The sequence below is a fragment of the Eptatretus burgeri genome, chromosome 13 (assembly GCF_056783735.1).
Source record: "Eptatretus burgeri isolate ZD-2024b chromosome 13, Ebu_testis_v1, whole genome shotgun sequence".
Lineage (NCBI taxonomy): Eukaryota > Metazoa > Chordata > Myxini > Myxiniformes > Myxinidae > Eptatretus > Eptatretus burgeri.
In genome coordinates this window covers 46,705,240-46,719,109 of record NC_140973.1, presented here as the reverse complement: position 1 = coordinate 46,719,109, position 13,870 = coordinate 46,705,240, and the positions used below count along the sequence as shown (strand labels likewise).

Genomic DNA, 13,870 nt, shown 5'->3' with positions numbered 1-13,870 from the left:
TTTTTAAATGAATGATTTGCCCTTTTTATCCATTCATGCTTTATCAAACTGCATAATATCTCTCACTTTTGTTGCACAGTATTATTTAGGATGTGTGCCTATGATCCCACAATGCAATGTCACATGAACATAAAGGAGCCATTTTCACCAAAGGGTCACATTCAAGAGGCAAGATCGCTCGACAATATGTGTGATTGAGGATCAAACAGTAACATACCTAATAGTATACTAAAGGAATGAAAAACAGAGGAATGGTGAGCCACCTTGCAGCCTGGCTCAGATGCCTGGATGGCAATAGTAATGCAGCAACAAATAAAGGATTGGTCATTATTGACAAGCAGCATCCAAGAGCATTTCCTGTGCCAAAAAGCCTTTCAGATTATTATGGTTTGGTGCAGACAAGCACCATTCTAGGAATGAAATGCCCCTCAGAAACAAGAGATTTGGTAATCCTTGGAGTCTAGGTGTATACATGGAATGGAATTGTGCATATGGGATTGAGGAAAATCAGTGGCAATTATGAAGCATTTAACAATGTTTCATGTGCCTGAAGTAACAACTGTTTTACAATTGCAAGGCTTCACATTTTAAGACCTTGCGGTGCCATCTAATACAAAGAAAAATCGAAATTCACATCCCAAAATGTTGGATACCACTTCCTAAAAACGGCATACCTTGCAAGTTCTTGAAAAGAAGAAGAGTGGGAAGGAAGAATGCAACATTTCAAAAACCTGGCTTATCCTTCAGAATCACAATTTTCAGGACACTGGACAAATTGCTTCAATGACGAGCTCACTGTTTTTGTTCAATTTATCAGGGACTCAACCTCATTGATGTGCCTAATGGCAGAGAGAGAATCATACTAACACCTGTCCAAAGATTTACACTTGTCAACCAACGTTCCACCTTGCTGCCACAAAACCGAGAGGTACGAACCTTACTTTTAACTCATACGGGAAAATAATCAAGGGTAATGAAGATAAAATTAGATCAAGCTGCCTTCAGGTCCAAAGGCATGAAAAACAGTGCGTTAGCAATTCGTAGATACCTTGTAAGTAATAATGATCAATCATGGTAGTTTGTTGTGAGGTTGTCCAACCTCATTGGAAATTAGACAAAGGTGGACTTTGGGATCCAAATCCTAAAATCACTCAAATGTTACCATTTATTTACCCCAACGTTATCCTCCATAAGGCCAAGTTAATCCGTACAAAACAAGTGGATTGATGGATGACAAAGCCAGCAATTTCAACCTATAAAAGAAAAGGTTACAACCATCAGTTGGCAAAACTTACCTTGCTCCAACTTTATCACCTTGATGGCTGCCAGCTCACCTGTCTGCATATTTCTGGCCTGTAATGTGGAGGTGTAAAAAGGGGAAAAAGGCCGGGGGGGGTGAAAGTTTGGGAATGATCAAGAAGGAATTCCAATAGGTTTTCAATGTTCAATACAAACGTATTTTCATGTAAATAAGTGTATGAAGTAATGATCCCAAGCATCTTTAACCACAAGCTAAGTATTAGATCAAATTGCCGATGTTTATTTAATGCTTAAAAATAAAGTGTTCTTTGTCTCGACTAAACGTTTGAGATTTTTTAAGAAATCATTTCAAGAAAAAAAAAGATAGCTCCAGCGAACTATACTGCTGACGTTCTTTGCATTGATCAAATTCTCCCGAAGAGGACTTAACTGAATCGGGAATTGATTTTTTAAATAATTTTTTCGTTGCCCGATTTAAACGAAACTTGATAATGCACACCACAGGAGAATGGTGAGAAAGGTGGCACTAAAATTTTTGCACTGACGTGTACCGTTTTGGCTGTATTTTGGGAACATACATACAAGATGAGAGTTTTTGTAATATATAGATAGAAGATAGATAGATATAGATAGATGGTATCTCCCACGGTGAGGCTGAGTTGTTGGGCCTCTCACTCTCTCACCGCAGGCTTCTACAGTCTTTCTGTCTTCTACCGTCTCCTCTCCAGTCTCGCCCCCCTGCTATGTCCCCCCCCCCCATATTTTCGCAGGGCGCTCAAGTTCTGCCAGCAACCCCCTTCTGGTAAAAGTACCAAAATGACGAATGCCACCTTCATTCCTTCATTCCTCTTTTTCCCCCACCTTTGGAATAAACTCCCACACACTCTTCAATCCCACTCTTCCCTCCAGGTCTTCAAAACAGCTGTTCACCACCATCTCTTATTTTCACCCATCCAAAACCACGATCTTTTCTACCCCCGTTAATCCACACCAAACCCACCTCCCTCAAAAATTCCCTGCTTTCCTTCCCAAAAGCTTCCTGTCATGTAAGGTCCATCTTGTTTACCCCATGTACCCAAACACCATCTCACTGTTTTGTCTCTGTTCCCCTCTGATTTGTCCTTCCCTCTCCCGCCCCTCTTGTCTTATGCCCCCCCCCCCCGTGGCTGTGCATTAGCTCTCATACGAGCCTCGACAATGTATACAAAAAAAAGAAAAAAAGTGAACAGTTTCTAAAACTTTGTAAATATCAATTGCCCATGTGCATGTGTATCTCTGTCTCCCTCTCTTTGTGTGACACACACATGCAAATGAAAATTTAAGGGACTGTACATCACAGTTGATGGAGAAAATGACCCCATTCTATGTTCTTGCTCCTCCACATGCATAGACTTTGCATTCAAACCAGAAGGGCACTCTTCTGTGTCACCAAATATGCCTCCACTCACATTATTACGTCATTATACATACTTTTACCGTGTTTGATTTCAATCCCAAAAACCCAGATTCAAAACATTAAATAATTCTGGCTGCCAGACCGTGTGTCCGATCAGGTTGAAATTTAAAACATATATTCTCTATTACTATTAGATCATAGTTGTGAAGCTTCACGTTGATTATAATCACAAATATTTAAATATATATTTCTATTGAAGCGGTTCAAGAGAAATATATACATTTAAAGATTTTCGTTGAATCCAATATGGCTGCCAGACCATGTGATCTATTAATTATTCATGACATCCTGGTATCCACCAAGGCTTGAAGAACATGTGGGTGAAGTTTCCCCCTCAATCTGTCAAGCCGTTCTGAAGAAAAAGATTTTTTAAAGTTTAGCAAAAAACAAAAACAAAAACAAATCATAGCTGCCAAACCGTGTGACCGATGACATTGTAGATCGAGAACTTTTTGTTCACCATGGATAGGCGATCATACCTGTCAAGTTTCACCTCGATCTATTCAGCCGTTTTGGAGAAGATTTTTGAAGGCTTTTATGTTAACAAAAATATATATGGCTGCCGAACCACATGACCGATGACGTCATCAATTTTCTCCCACATACGATTTAGCCCTAGATGACCCTCAATATTTTTCATCCCGATCAGATAAAGCGTTTGACATGCAATTATGATGTCATAATGAAACCAACTAAAACTTTTTAAAAAAAATTAAATATATATCACAACGATTTCCCATGGGGAGTGCTTCAAATGTGCCAACTTTCAATTCTTTTTCCATGGAGCGGTTTCAGAGATAGAGGTCCAAAGTTTTTCCTTTTTTTCTAACATGGCTGCCACACCACATGGCCTTTGTCATCATAATCATTAAAACATTCTACATGAGTAGTTGCACATATGGTGAAAATTTCATGTCAATCAGATAAAAAGTTGCAGAGAAAAGAGAAAATTAGCACGGACGTAGAAACAATCCCAAAACAGAATGCCTCTGGCGACTTCATCAGTGGAGGCATTAAAAAAAGAAGATTGATTGTATCGACACACGACAAATAAACTCCCTGCCCATCCATTGTACAGTGGATTTGTATCAATATGTAAATAGTGTACAGGAAAAAAAAAATCCATCACGCCTAATAAATACAACATACAACTGTGCAATCTAAAATTTACATATTTACAATTTTCTGTGACTCCCAGGGGAGCTCGTATTATATATATATATATATATATATATATATATATATATATATATATATATATATATATATATATATATATATATATATATATATATATATATATATCTCCAGAAAGATTTTTTTAAAAATAAACAAACAAAAAAAAAAAACCTTGCTCTCCCCTGGAAGGGGGAATGGAGGGGGGAAAAAAACGAGGCAAAGGAAGGTAAAGCAATGTGTTAGGAGATGGAACAAAGGGTGGGGTTCTGGGAGGGTGAGATTAAATCAAAGGTGGTCTTGGGAAAAAAAGAGGTGGTTTTGATTTTAAAATTCTTACATAGTTTTATTTTTTACATAAAAGATAGACAATGTGTTCTGGGGAGCTTGTCCTGACATGTCATGCATCTAGCAATACTAATTATCAAAACTGGGATATTCACAAACCTGTCAATCTCGAGTTTAATCAGTCCATCCCACACACAATGCACGTTTTAAAGTGGGTCATCATGGGGTGAAAAACAAACAAACAAAAAAAACCTTTGTTCAGCATTACTCAAAATCCATGCAAGGGACAGAAAACAAAATTGGTAGTTAATACAAATAAACCCACAAAATCCAGACTTAACATGTGTCTCCCCTCTTGCTCCAATTGTCTGTCCTGTTGGTGGAACTGTCTTCCTGAGGCCATGCAATCCCCTCTTCCCTTAGCCTTAGGGCTTCAAAGAGACGGTACACCACCCCCACTCAACACTACCCATGAGCAACCTCAAGCATGGTCTCTACCAATTAACCCTACCTGCTAACTCAACCCTCTTACTTGCTAGTTACGATGTTTCCTCACTTCCTCGCTCTCCTCTTTTCCCATTCATTCATTCCCTTGCTTATGGTCTCCCCAAATGCCCCACTGTCAATACAGTGCATTTTTGCCGTTGACCACCTCACTCTTCCATGAGCCATGATCCTATATTTGACAAAAGATCCTTAATGTCATTCATAACTGGCCTACCACTTTAAAATTTCAACTCTTCTATATAAAGCGTTTTGAGTTCATATTTAAAATAAAAAGTGGAATATAATAAATAAATTCAACCAAATACTGCAATAAACATCAGAGTACATGATACCACTTCCATCGTGCCTTCACAAAACAAGGTCAAATCCTAGGTTAACAACGAGCCTTGGGCAGCATAAATTGTCAATATCAGCAAATTCTTCTTCAGCTAAAACCCTTAGTATTCAAAACACCCTATTTGTGCAAACACCGTGATTGTATGAGAAATACTTTTCTAGTTTCCTCCTATGCATCCTCATCCAACACCGTCTCATCTCTTTCTGGCATCATAGCACAACTGACCCGACATACTGCTCTCTCTCTCCAATGTATACAAGGGAAGCAACAGTCACAGCAGACTTTAAGCAGCCAGCTTTCCTGATATAGGATAAAACAAGTGGAATTATTGAAAACACCAGCCATTCCTGAAATATTAATATTAATATATCTGGTTCTGAGTGCATCAACCTGCCAGAGAGAGAAAGAAGTGGGGAGAGGATGTGATGATACCGAAAGGAAGGTTACAGGCTTTGCTCAGGCTTGCTTTGAATTTTGTTGGGATGGGAAAGTATAGCATTGTCACAATAAATGCAACAACGTCGTCTTGCAATGTGTACAATGCAACCGGTTTGTGTGGACAATGAACAAAATACGTGAATTTTTTTATGTTGAAGGCTCCAGTCAGTGACTATTTAGTCATCAAGGCCAGGCCATAAAGAAAGAGAGAAAAAGGGAAAGAAAGAAAGAAAGAAAGACAACGAGAGAGCGATTAAAGCTAGCCCGGTAGTTGTAGTTTGAGTAAGACAGAAGATAAGACCAGCAATCCTGACACAGAGAGTGTATGATGGTTCTGGGCACCATTTTAACACTAAGTCAGAACGGTAGTAATATCCACCAAGTAAGGAGAACAGAGGAGACAGTGCCTTCAGAAAGTATCCACACCCTTTGACTTTTTCATATTTTGTTGTGTTACAGCCTGAATATATAATGGATGAAAGTTACATTTTTTGGTTTCCAATCAACACAAAATACCCCATGATGACAAAGTTGAAAGATGTTTTTAGAACTTTTTACAAATTCATTGAAAGTGAAATACAAAAATATTGTCGTGTCCAGGGGGTTTGCCCCTACCTGGACGGAGAGTCGTGATTTCCCTTTGGAGGTGAACAGCCGAGATTCTCAGGAGATTATGGTGCGCGCGGGACGGGAGGGGGGCAAAGGCACGGAGCAGACGGAAGCACAGCACAGGGTTTATTCTCAAACCCACGACAATCAGACAGCACAAGCAACTTAAATAAATATGGGGTTTAATGAAAATAAATAAAATATTTACAATGGTAATAATTCAGAGTATAATCAAAACGGAACATGAAGTAAAACTAAATCTAATTTTGAGGCACCTCCACACAGATTTTAATACAAACAATGGGACCGAATAATAAAAGAACAAGCCGGTAGGCGACATGGCTGCTCACTCGAGATGGAAAGCTGGCCGACACGACTCGCCGATATTCATGTACATGCTATCAATCAATTTAGCACAATAAATATGATCATCACAGCCCTCTTAGTTTGCGACCAGAAACCCGCCTTGTGAAATTTCAGGCATGTTTCCAAAGAGAATAACAAATGGCAGCCCTGGTAATTCCATTTCTCGATTCGCTAAAGATTTTATTTTTTTATATGATGCTGTAAGACATTCTCCTTGGGCACAAAAAAAAAACAGGTCCCTTGGAGGTATTGATTTTTTTGTACAGTCCACAATAAGTGTACGATGAAGTATTTTAGCCGTTGCTAAGCAACGGAGGTGTGCAGAGCAACCATTCCTTTTTGTGTACATGCTAGCCATATTGTACACATTCCACCCAAGTTTCATCAAAATCAGACTCTCTTGGAGATATTCGCAATTAACCGTTTCTGAAATGTTCGACATGTACTCGCCCAAAACCTATCTCCTCCTACAAATATTTTTTGTTAGGGCTGCAAATTGGTATGAAGGGAGCAAGATAGATTGCGCACAGAACTCTAAGCTTCGATTTTGATTTTTTTTTTTCGATTTTTGACCACTTTAAAGGGCCGTTGCTATGCCGTTGCTAGGGCCTGGGGTCCCATATTCAAAAGCACACGATTCCCAGAAATATTGGTCCTACCTACCAAATTTCATTGGAATCGGTTGAGTGGTTTAGCCCCTAGGCTTGACCAAAGTTTTGCGGACAGACAGACAGATGGAAATGTCCAGAATAAGGGTGCTCCAAGAGCAGCCAAAAATCCATCCTTTATCCCAGCACTTCGCTGTGAGCCCAGAGATAAGTTTCTGGAGCTTGATGTTCGACAAACCGCTTCATCACTGCACAGGAAAATGCTTGGTGCACAGTTGGTGCACGAACCTGCACAGCACAGGTTCGAAGAGGCGGCGGACCCGGGGCAGAGCGGTTCGAAGAGGCGGCGGACCCGGGGCAGAGCGGTTCGAAGAGGCGGCGGACCCGGGGCAGAGCGGTTCGAAGAGGCGGCGGACCCGGGGCAGAGCGGTTCGAAGAGGCGGCGGACCCGGGGCAGAGCGGTTCGAAGAGGCGGCGGACCCGGGGCAGAGCGGTTCGAAGAGGCGGCGGACCCGGGGCAGAGCGGTTCGAAGAGGCGGCGGACCGGGGGCAGAGCGGTTCGAAGAGGCGGCGGACCCGGGGCAGAGCGGTTCGAAGAGGCGGCGGACCCGGGGCAGAGCGGTTCGAAGAGGCGGCGGACCCGGGCAGAGCGGTTCGAAGAGGCGGCGGACCCGGGGCAGAGCGGTTCGAAGAGGCGGCGGACCCGGGGCAGAGCGGTTCGAAGAGGCGGCGGACCCGGGGCAGAGCGGTTCGAAGAGGCGGCGGACACGGGGCAGAGCGGTTCGAAGAGGCGGCGGACCCGGGGCAGAGCGGTTCGAAGAGGCGGCGGACCCGGGGCAGAGCGGTTCGAAGAGGCGGCGGACCCGGGGCAGAGCGGTTCGAAGAGGCGGCGGACCCGGGGCAGAGCGGTTCGAAGAGGCGGCGGACCCGGGGCAGAGCGGTTCGAAGAGGCGGCGGACCCGGGGCAGAGCGGTTCGAAGAGGCGGCGGACCCGGGGCAGAGCGGTTCGAAGAGGCGGCGGACCCGGGGCAGAGCGGTTCGAAGAGGCGGCGGACCCGGGGCAGAGCGGTTCGAAGAGGCGGCGGACCCGGGGCAGAGCGGTTCGAAGAGGCGGCGGACCCGGGGCAGAGCGGTTCGAAGAGGCGGCGGACCCGGGGCAGAGCGGTTCGAAGAGGCGGCGGACCCGGGGCAGAGCGGTTCGAAGAGGCGGCGGACCCGGGGCAGAGCGGTTCGAAGAGGCGGCGGACCCGGGGCAGAGCGGTTCGAAGAGGCGGCGGACCCGGGGCAGAGCGGTTCGAAGAGGCGGCGGACCCGGGGCAGAGCGGTTCGAAGAGGCGGCGGACCCGGGGCAGAGCGGTTCAAAGAGGCGGCGGACCCGGGGCAGAGCGGTTCGAAGAGGCGGCGGACCCGGGGCAGAGCGGTTCGAAGAGGCGGCGGACCCGGGGCAGAGCGGTTCGAAGAGGCGGCGGACCCGGGGCAGAGCGGTTCGAAGAGGCGGCGGACCCGGGGCAGAGCGGTTCGAAGAGGCGGCGGACCCGGGGCAGAGCGGTTCGAAGAGGCGGCGGACCGGGGGCAGAGCGGGTCAGAGAGGCGGCGGACCGGGGGCAGAGCGGTTAGAAGAGGCGGCGGACCCGGGGCAGAGCGGTTCGAAGAGGCGGCGGACCCGGGCAGAGTGGTTTGAAGAGGCGGCGGACCCGGGGCAGAGCGGTTCGAAGAAGCGGCGGACCCGGGGCAGAGCGGTTCGGAGAGGCGGCGGACCAGGGGCAGAGAGACAGAGAGTTCGAAGAGGCGGCGGACCAGAGCGGGGTTGCGTCGCGGTGGATCACGCGAACAGGGGACAGCCTGGGAGCGATGAGAATATTGGAAGCAATAGCAAGGAGATGATTTCCGCCTGGTATTGTTGTGGATGGCTCTCAACACAGAGTAGTATATTATAAATATAACGAATGGAAAGAAAAAGAGAAGAAAATATACATTGAGGCATCGGAATTTTGTAAACAGATAAAGATAAGACCGAATCGGTTGAATAAATGTAAAAAGAAGAAAGAAAGAAAAAGAAAAAAAAACAACAGTGCAAACCGATCCGTAATTACCTTGTACACATCACCGTACGTGCCACTGCCAATCCTCTGAACGATATCAAAATCATCCTGCGGGTTTTTCCGGGAAATGTCCAACGCGCCATGAGTCGGCATGCTCATGACAGAGTCCCCAGAACCAAAAAGGACTCTCAACCCTCAGCCGTAAAACATGGAGGGTTCTTCCAGTCAGCCTTCGGCCCGAGGCTGCCTACGCGCCTTGACAGTACCTTCGTCTACCCCGCCCCTGTGTCCGTCCCTCTCAGTCGTACAGCGTCCCCTTCAGGCCTTCCAAATGAACTTCCGGTTCGAAAGACTGGTTGGTATGTTTCAACATTTCAACGCCTCAAGTCCTTTTGGAAGATTATGAAAGACAATCTACACTTATTCCTTCCACACAAAAGGCAATTTATAGTATTAACTGATTATTTCGGGAATCGCACTTTATCTCGGCAGAACGACAGAATGCGGAAACACATGACGTAAAACCATGACAACAAATAAGGCGGTGTATCATCGACGGTGTATTGTTCACCTGTCGGTTCTATTCGTTTTCAACATTTGTAACTTTGTTTTGCGATATTTTCACGAGCAAAACTTTCATTTCCTCAAATGACAAAGTTATTGTAAAAGGTTTTCCCCAAGTTCGTTGATTTTTAAGAATTTTCTTCTTTTTTTTTAATTGAAAATGTTTGGACTTTTTTCCTGGAGGTAAAAAAATTAATAAAGGCGACGGAATGTTTTATGACCAAAGAAAAGATAATCCAGATTAGAAAGCATAGCACGAATATTCTTTACAACATGTTCGTTGTTTTATCGTCTTTGACGCAGTAAAATTTAACGTCTCCCACTCAGCGACAACGGGTTGAATTTTTCTTTTTCTTCAGATTCGTGTTTATCTGCGCAAAATTAAATATCAACGCAATCACTCGGAACTGATATTTTGCTCTTTGTCAGCAACCAATCATGAACGGAGTCGAATGTGTTTTTTGAAACACTTGCATGGATCAAACGGAAGTGACGTCATGTCGCCATCATGAACGGAGTCGAATGTTTTTTTGCAACACTTGCATGAATCAAACGGAAGTGACGTCATGTCGCCATCATGAACGGAGTCGAATGTTTTTTTGCAACACTTGCATGAATCAAACGGAAGTGACGTCATGTCTCCATCATGAACGGGATATTAATTATTATTCAAGCAAAGTCAGGTACTCCCTTCGGTCGAGTCCTCTGTCTCCTTTCCACGACTCTCCCGAAGGGACCAGGGAATCCTCTACAGGCTCAGATTTGGACACTGCGCTCTAAATACATATTTACATAGGATACCGATAGGTTCCTGAAGACCTGGAACACATTCTCACTCAATGCCCTCGGTATGGAGAACCCAGACTGATCACAAGAACCCAGACTGATCACAAGAACCCAGACAGACACGATTGTGTGGTCATGATGAATGAAAGTTTTCACACAAGTAATTTAAACGCAAAAGGAAGCCATTCGGCCCATCAAGCTTGTTCAATCTTGCCAATATGAATATACCTCTTACACACTACTTCTGGGTACTTCTCCAAACCGAGTTTCAATCATCCCGTCCACCGTCTCTGTTGCCACAACCTTTCCAGATCCAGGGAGTCCATTCCATGCATTAACACCCTCAAGCACCCCTATCACTGTGAAAACAAGCTCAAATGAGCTAAGATCCTCGTCCTCTTAATGATGACGTCATAAAACGAATATGACGTCATTGTGATGTATCAGGTTTGCGATAAATTATCTGTGCTAATGCCCGGCTTGATTCCCGCAAACAAAATTCAAACGGCTTGCCTAGTTTCGGAGATAATGGTAAAGGCGATTTCCATTAGCGGCGATATTATGACTAACTTTTTTTCTAGGAAGAATTTCCAAAATCGGAGATGGTTACTGCCTGTGCGTGGGCCTTCTGCATTTACATGGCAAGTTTCACGAAGATCCGATGAAAACTCTGGGTTGTGAAACAAAAAATGTCAAAAAATAGGAATGACGTCATAAAAATTGATATGACGTCATAGTGATCTATCATATGTGCGGTAATTCATCTCTGCTAATGCCCTGTTCGATTTCTGCAAACGGAATTCAAAAAGCTTGCCGAGTTTCGGAGATAATTTTTAGGCGATTTCCATTAACAGAGATATTGTGACGTCATAACTTTTTTTTCTAGGAAGAATTTTCAAAATCGGAAATGGTTACTGTCTGCGCAGGGTATTTTTTATATATATATATATATATATATATATATATATATATATATATATATATATATATATATATATATATATATATATATATATATATATATATATATATATATATACATATATATATATATATATATATATATATATATATATATATATATATATATATATATATATATATATATATATATATATATATATATATATATACGCCAAGTTTCAGGAAGTTTCTATGAAAACTGTAGGCTGTGAAACAAAAACGTCCACAAGAAGAAGATGAAGAACAACTAGCATCCATTGAAGACAAAGTCTTCGATATCCCCCGCCATAGTAAATGAGGATGAACAAACTTATATTCCCTCAGCGTGTGCAATATGTATGTGAAGTTTCCCCTTTATCTGACCAGCCGTTCTGGAGAGGATGTTTGAAGGTATTAGGGTAAATGCAATATGGCCGCCAAACCATGTGACCTATCAATTAGAAATTAACAAACTTCTGAAAGGATGTCTTGGGGAAAGTGTATGTGAAATTTTGCTTCAATTTGTCGAGACGTTATGGAGAAGATTTCAAATTTTTTTTTTAATTTTCAATCCAAGATGGCTGATGAACCATGTGACCTATGACATCATAAATTTACATTCTGCCTCCAATCCTCCAGTGGAATATGTGTGTGAAGTTTCATGTTAATCGGATGAGGTGTGTTTTTCTATCCAAGATGGCCGCCAAACCATGTGACTTGTGACGTCATAATTTTTACTATGTATGCAGACATGATGGAAGATGATAGTTGCAAATTTTTGCTTCGTTAGGTTATGTGATTCCAGAGAAAACATTATTTAATATTTTCTTGAATCCAACATGGCTGCCAAACCATGTGACCTATCAATTAGAAAATATCAAAAGTCATCAGTTCACCACTTGCTTGATATGTGTACCAAATTTCGTAAATATATCTTGAGGGGATTTGTAGTTAAGCTCCGGAAACGAAATGTGACGGACCGACAGACGGAAGGATGGACGGACGGACGGACGGACGGAACCCATTTCTATATCCCCCGCCAAATTTATTGGTTGGCAGGGGATAACAACGTGAGTAAGACTTAGAGATCCTCCACGAGGCTCGAAAAATTCATACAGTGTCGAGGCTCGTGGAGGAGGGACAAAATTGAGGGAGATTGGAGAGTAAGGAAGAATGAGGGCAAGGGAAGGACACAGGGGGTGAACAAGATGGATACAACAACCGCAAACTCTCAATCACAGATGTAGAAGGAATACTGGAAATTTGGAGAGAGGGGGGCTTGGGGAATGAGGGTTGGTGGGAGATGGAGGTAAATGGGAATACAAAAGATCATGGATGTGGAGGGGAAATGACCTGAGATGATGGATTATGGCTGTCTTGAATCCTTGGATGGAAGAATGAGATTGAAATTCTGCAGAAAGACCCTTCTGCATTTAATTTGTCTGTCATCTTAAATATCTCTATCATCCCCTCATAACCGCCTCCTTTCTCATGTCTAAAGTCCCGTCTCCTTCATCCGCTCCACATAGCTGAGTCGAGCTTGGCCCGGACTCAATCAAGTTGCTCTTTGCTGAACCCTCCTTGGCAGCCATGTCCTTCCTCAGATGTGGAAACCAAAACTGTGCACAATATTCCAGAAGAGACTTCACTAAACTGCAACACAGTGTTGACACATTTTGATTTGTAATTTATGCTCCTGTGAATACAACTTCAAAAACCCTATTACCTTTACCTATAGCTTGTTTGCCATTGTGCTGTCTACTTACTCACCCCCCCCCCTCTTCCAACCTATTCACCCAACTCCCCTTGCATTTATTACCACTCCTAGATATTTTTGTGTCACGTGATCCTACATTGCCACCTTGCAAGTGAAAGCGGCAGACTGAAGAGTAGGACTTCTTCCTTGAACACGACCCCCTGGAACTTCACTGTTAATTGAACCATTGTGAAAATTCACCAAAATTTAGATATTTCATTCTTCTGTAGGTAGGTTGGTGAAATCATTTATACAGTATTCCTAACCAAAATTAATCACTTCTATAGTGGTGAATGTACAAATTACAACTTTGAACTGACTGACTGATGTACCATACTCTGTTACAGAGCATTGATGCTGCTGAAGCAGTTTCTTGGCAGGGATGATACTGCACATGGTTGTTTGCCATTGCCTTCCCAGCAGTAATTAGTCCTGTCTTGCTGTTCACTTTCTGCTAAAACTGATGATGTCGCTTATCATGGTGAATATGGTTGTATACGACTTATTAATATTAAACGAGTTCTAACATTTCTTGGGAAGTACATTTTTCATGACTTTTCATATTCTTATATAATTCTTATTATTATTATTATTTCCTCCGAGGACCATTAGGTGCACAGGACTGCCAAGGCAGTTTCATTGGTTAGGCTGCTCGGTGTTATGACCTGGATGGGTCGCCACTCTGACGCAGGATACTCGATTGCGAGGGCAGGAACTTGTAATTCAGTCAGGGTG

The 13,870-nt window shown here is 43.3% G+C and overlaps 1 protein-coding gene and 1 long non-coding RNA gene across 6 annotated transcripts in view; one reads left to right on the top strand and one right to left on the bottom strand.

The window, feature by feature from the left end:
* Positions 1 to 9,424, bottom strand: part of LOC147014406 (mitogen-activated protein kinase kinase kinase kinase 3-like) — a 187,297-nt gene extending 177,873 nt beyond the window's left edge. For 3 of the 5 annotated variants that reach the window (XM_085852329.1, XM_085852325.1, XM_085852326.1), the window contains exons 1-2: positions 9,139 to 9,424; positions 1,296 to 1,353 (exon numbers count right to left, since the gene is read on the bottom strand). In XM_085852329.1, coding sequence (XP_085708455.1) covers positions 1,296 to 1,353; positions 9,139 to 9,246 — 166 coding nt within the window. In that variant the 5' untranslated portion in view covers positions 9,247 to 9,424. The remainder of the gene's footprint in view (positions 1 to 1,295; positions 1,354 to 9,138) is intronic. The other 2 variants (XM_085852328.1, XM_085852330.1) reach the window with 1 other exon arrangement.
* A 319-nt stretch (positions 9,425 to 9,743) lies between these two features.
* On the top strand, positions 9,744 to 13,656 carry LOC147014405 (uncharacterized). The gene is made up of 3 exons (XR_015050441.1): positions 9,744 to 9,834; positions 13,208 to 13,365; positions 13,483 to 13,656. It is a non-coding gene; the product is annotated as an uncharacterized LOC147014405 (long non-coding RNA).
* Positions 13,657 to 13,870: the final 214 nt, after the last annotated feature.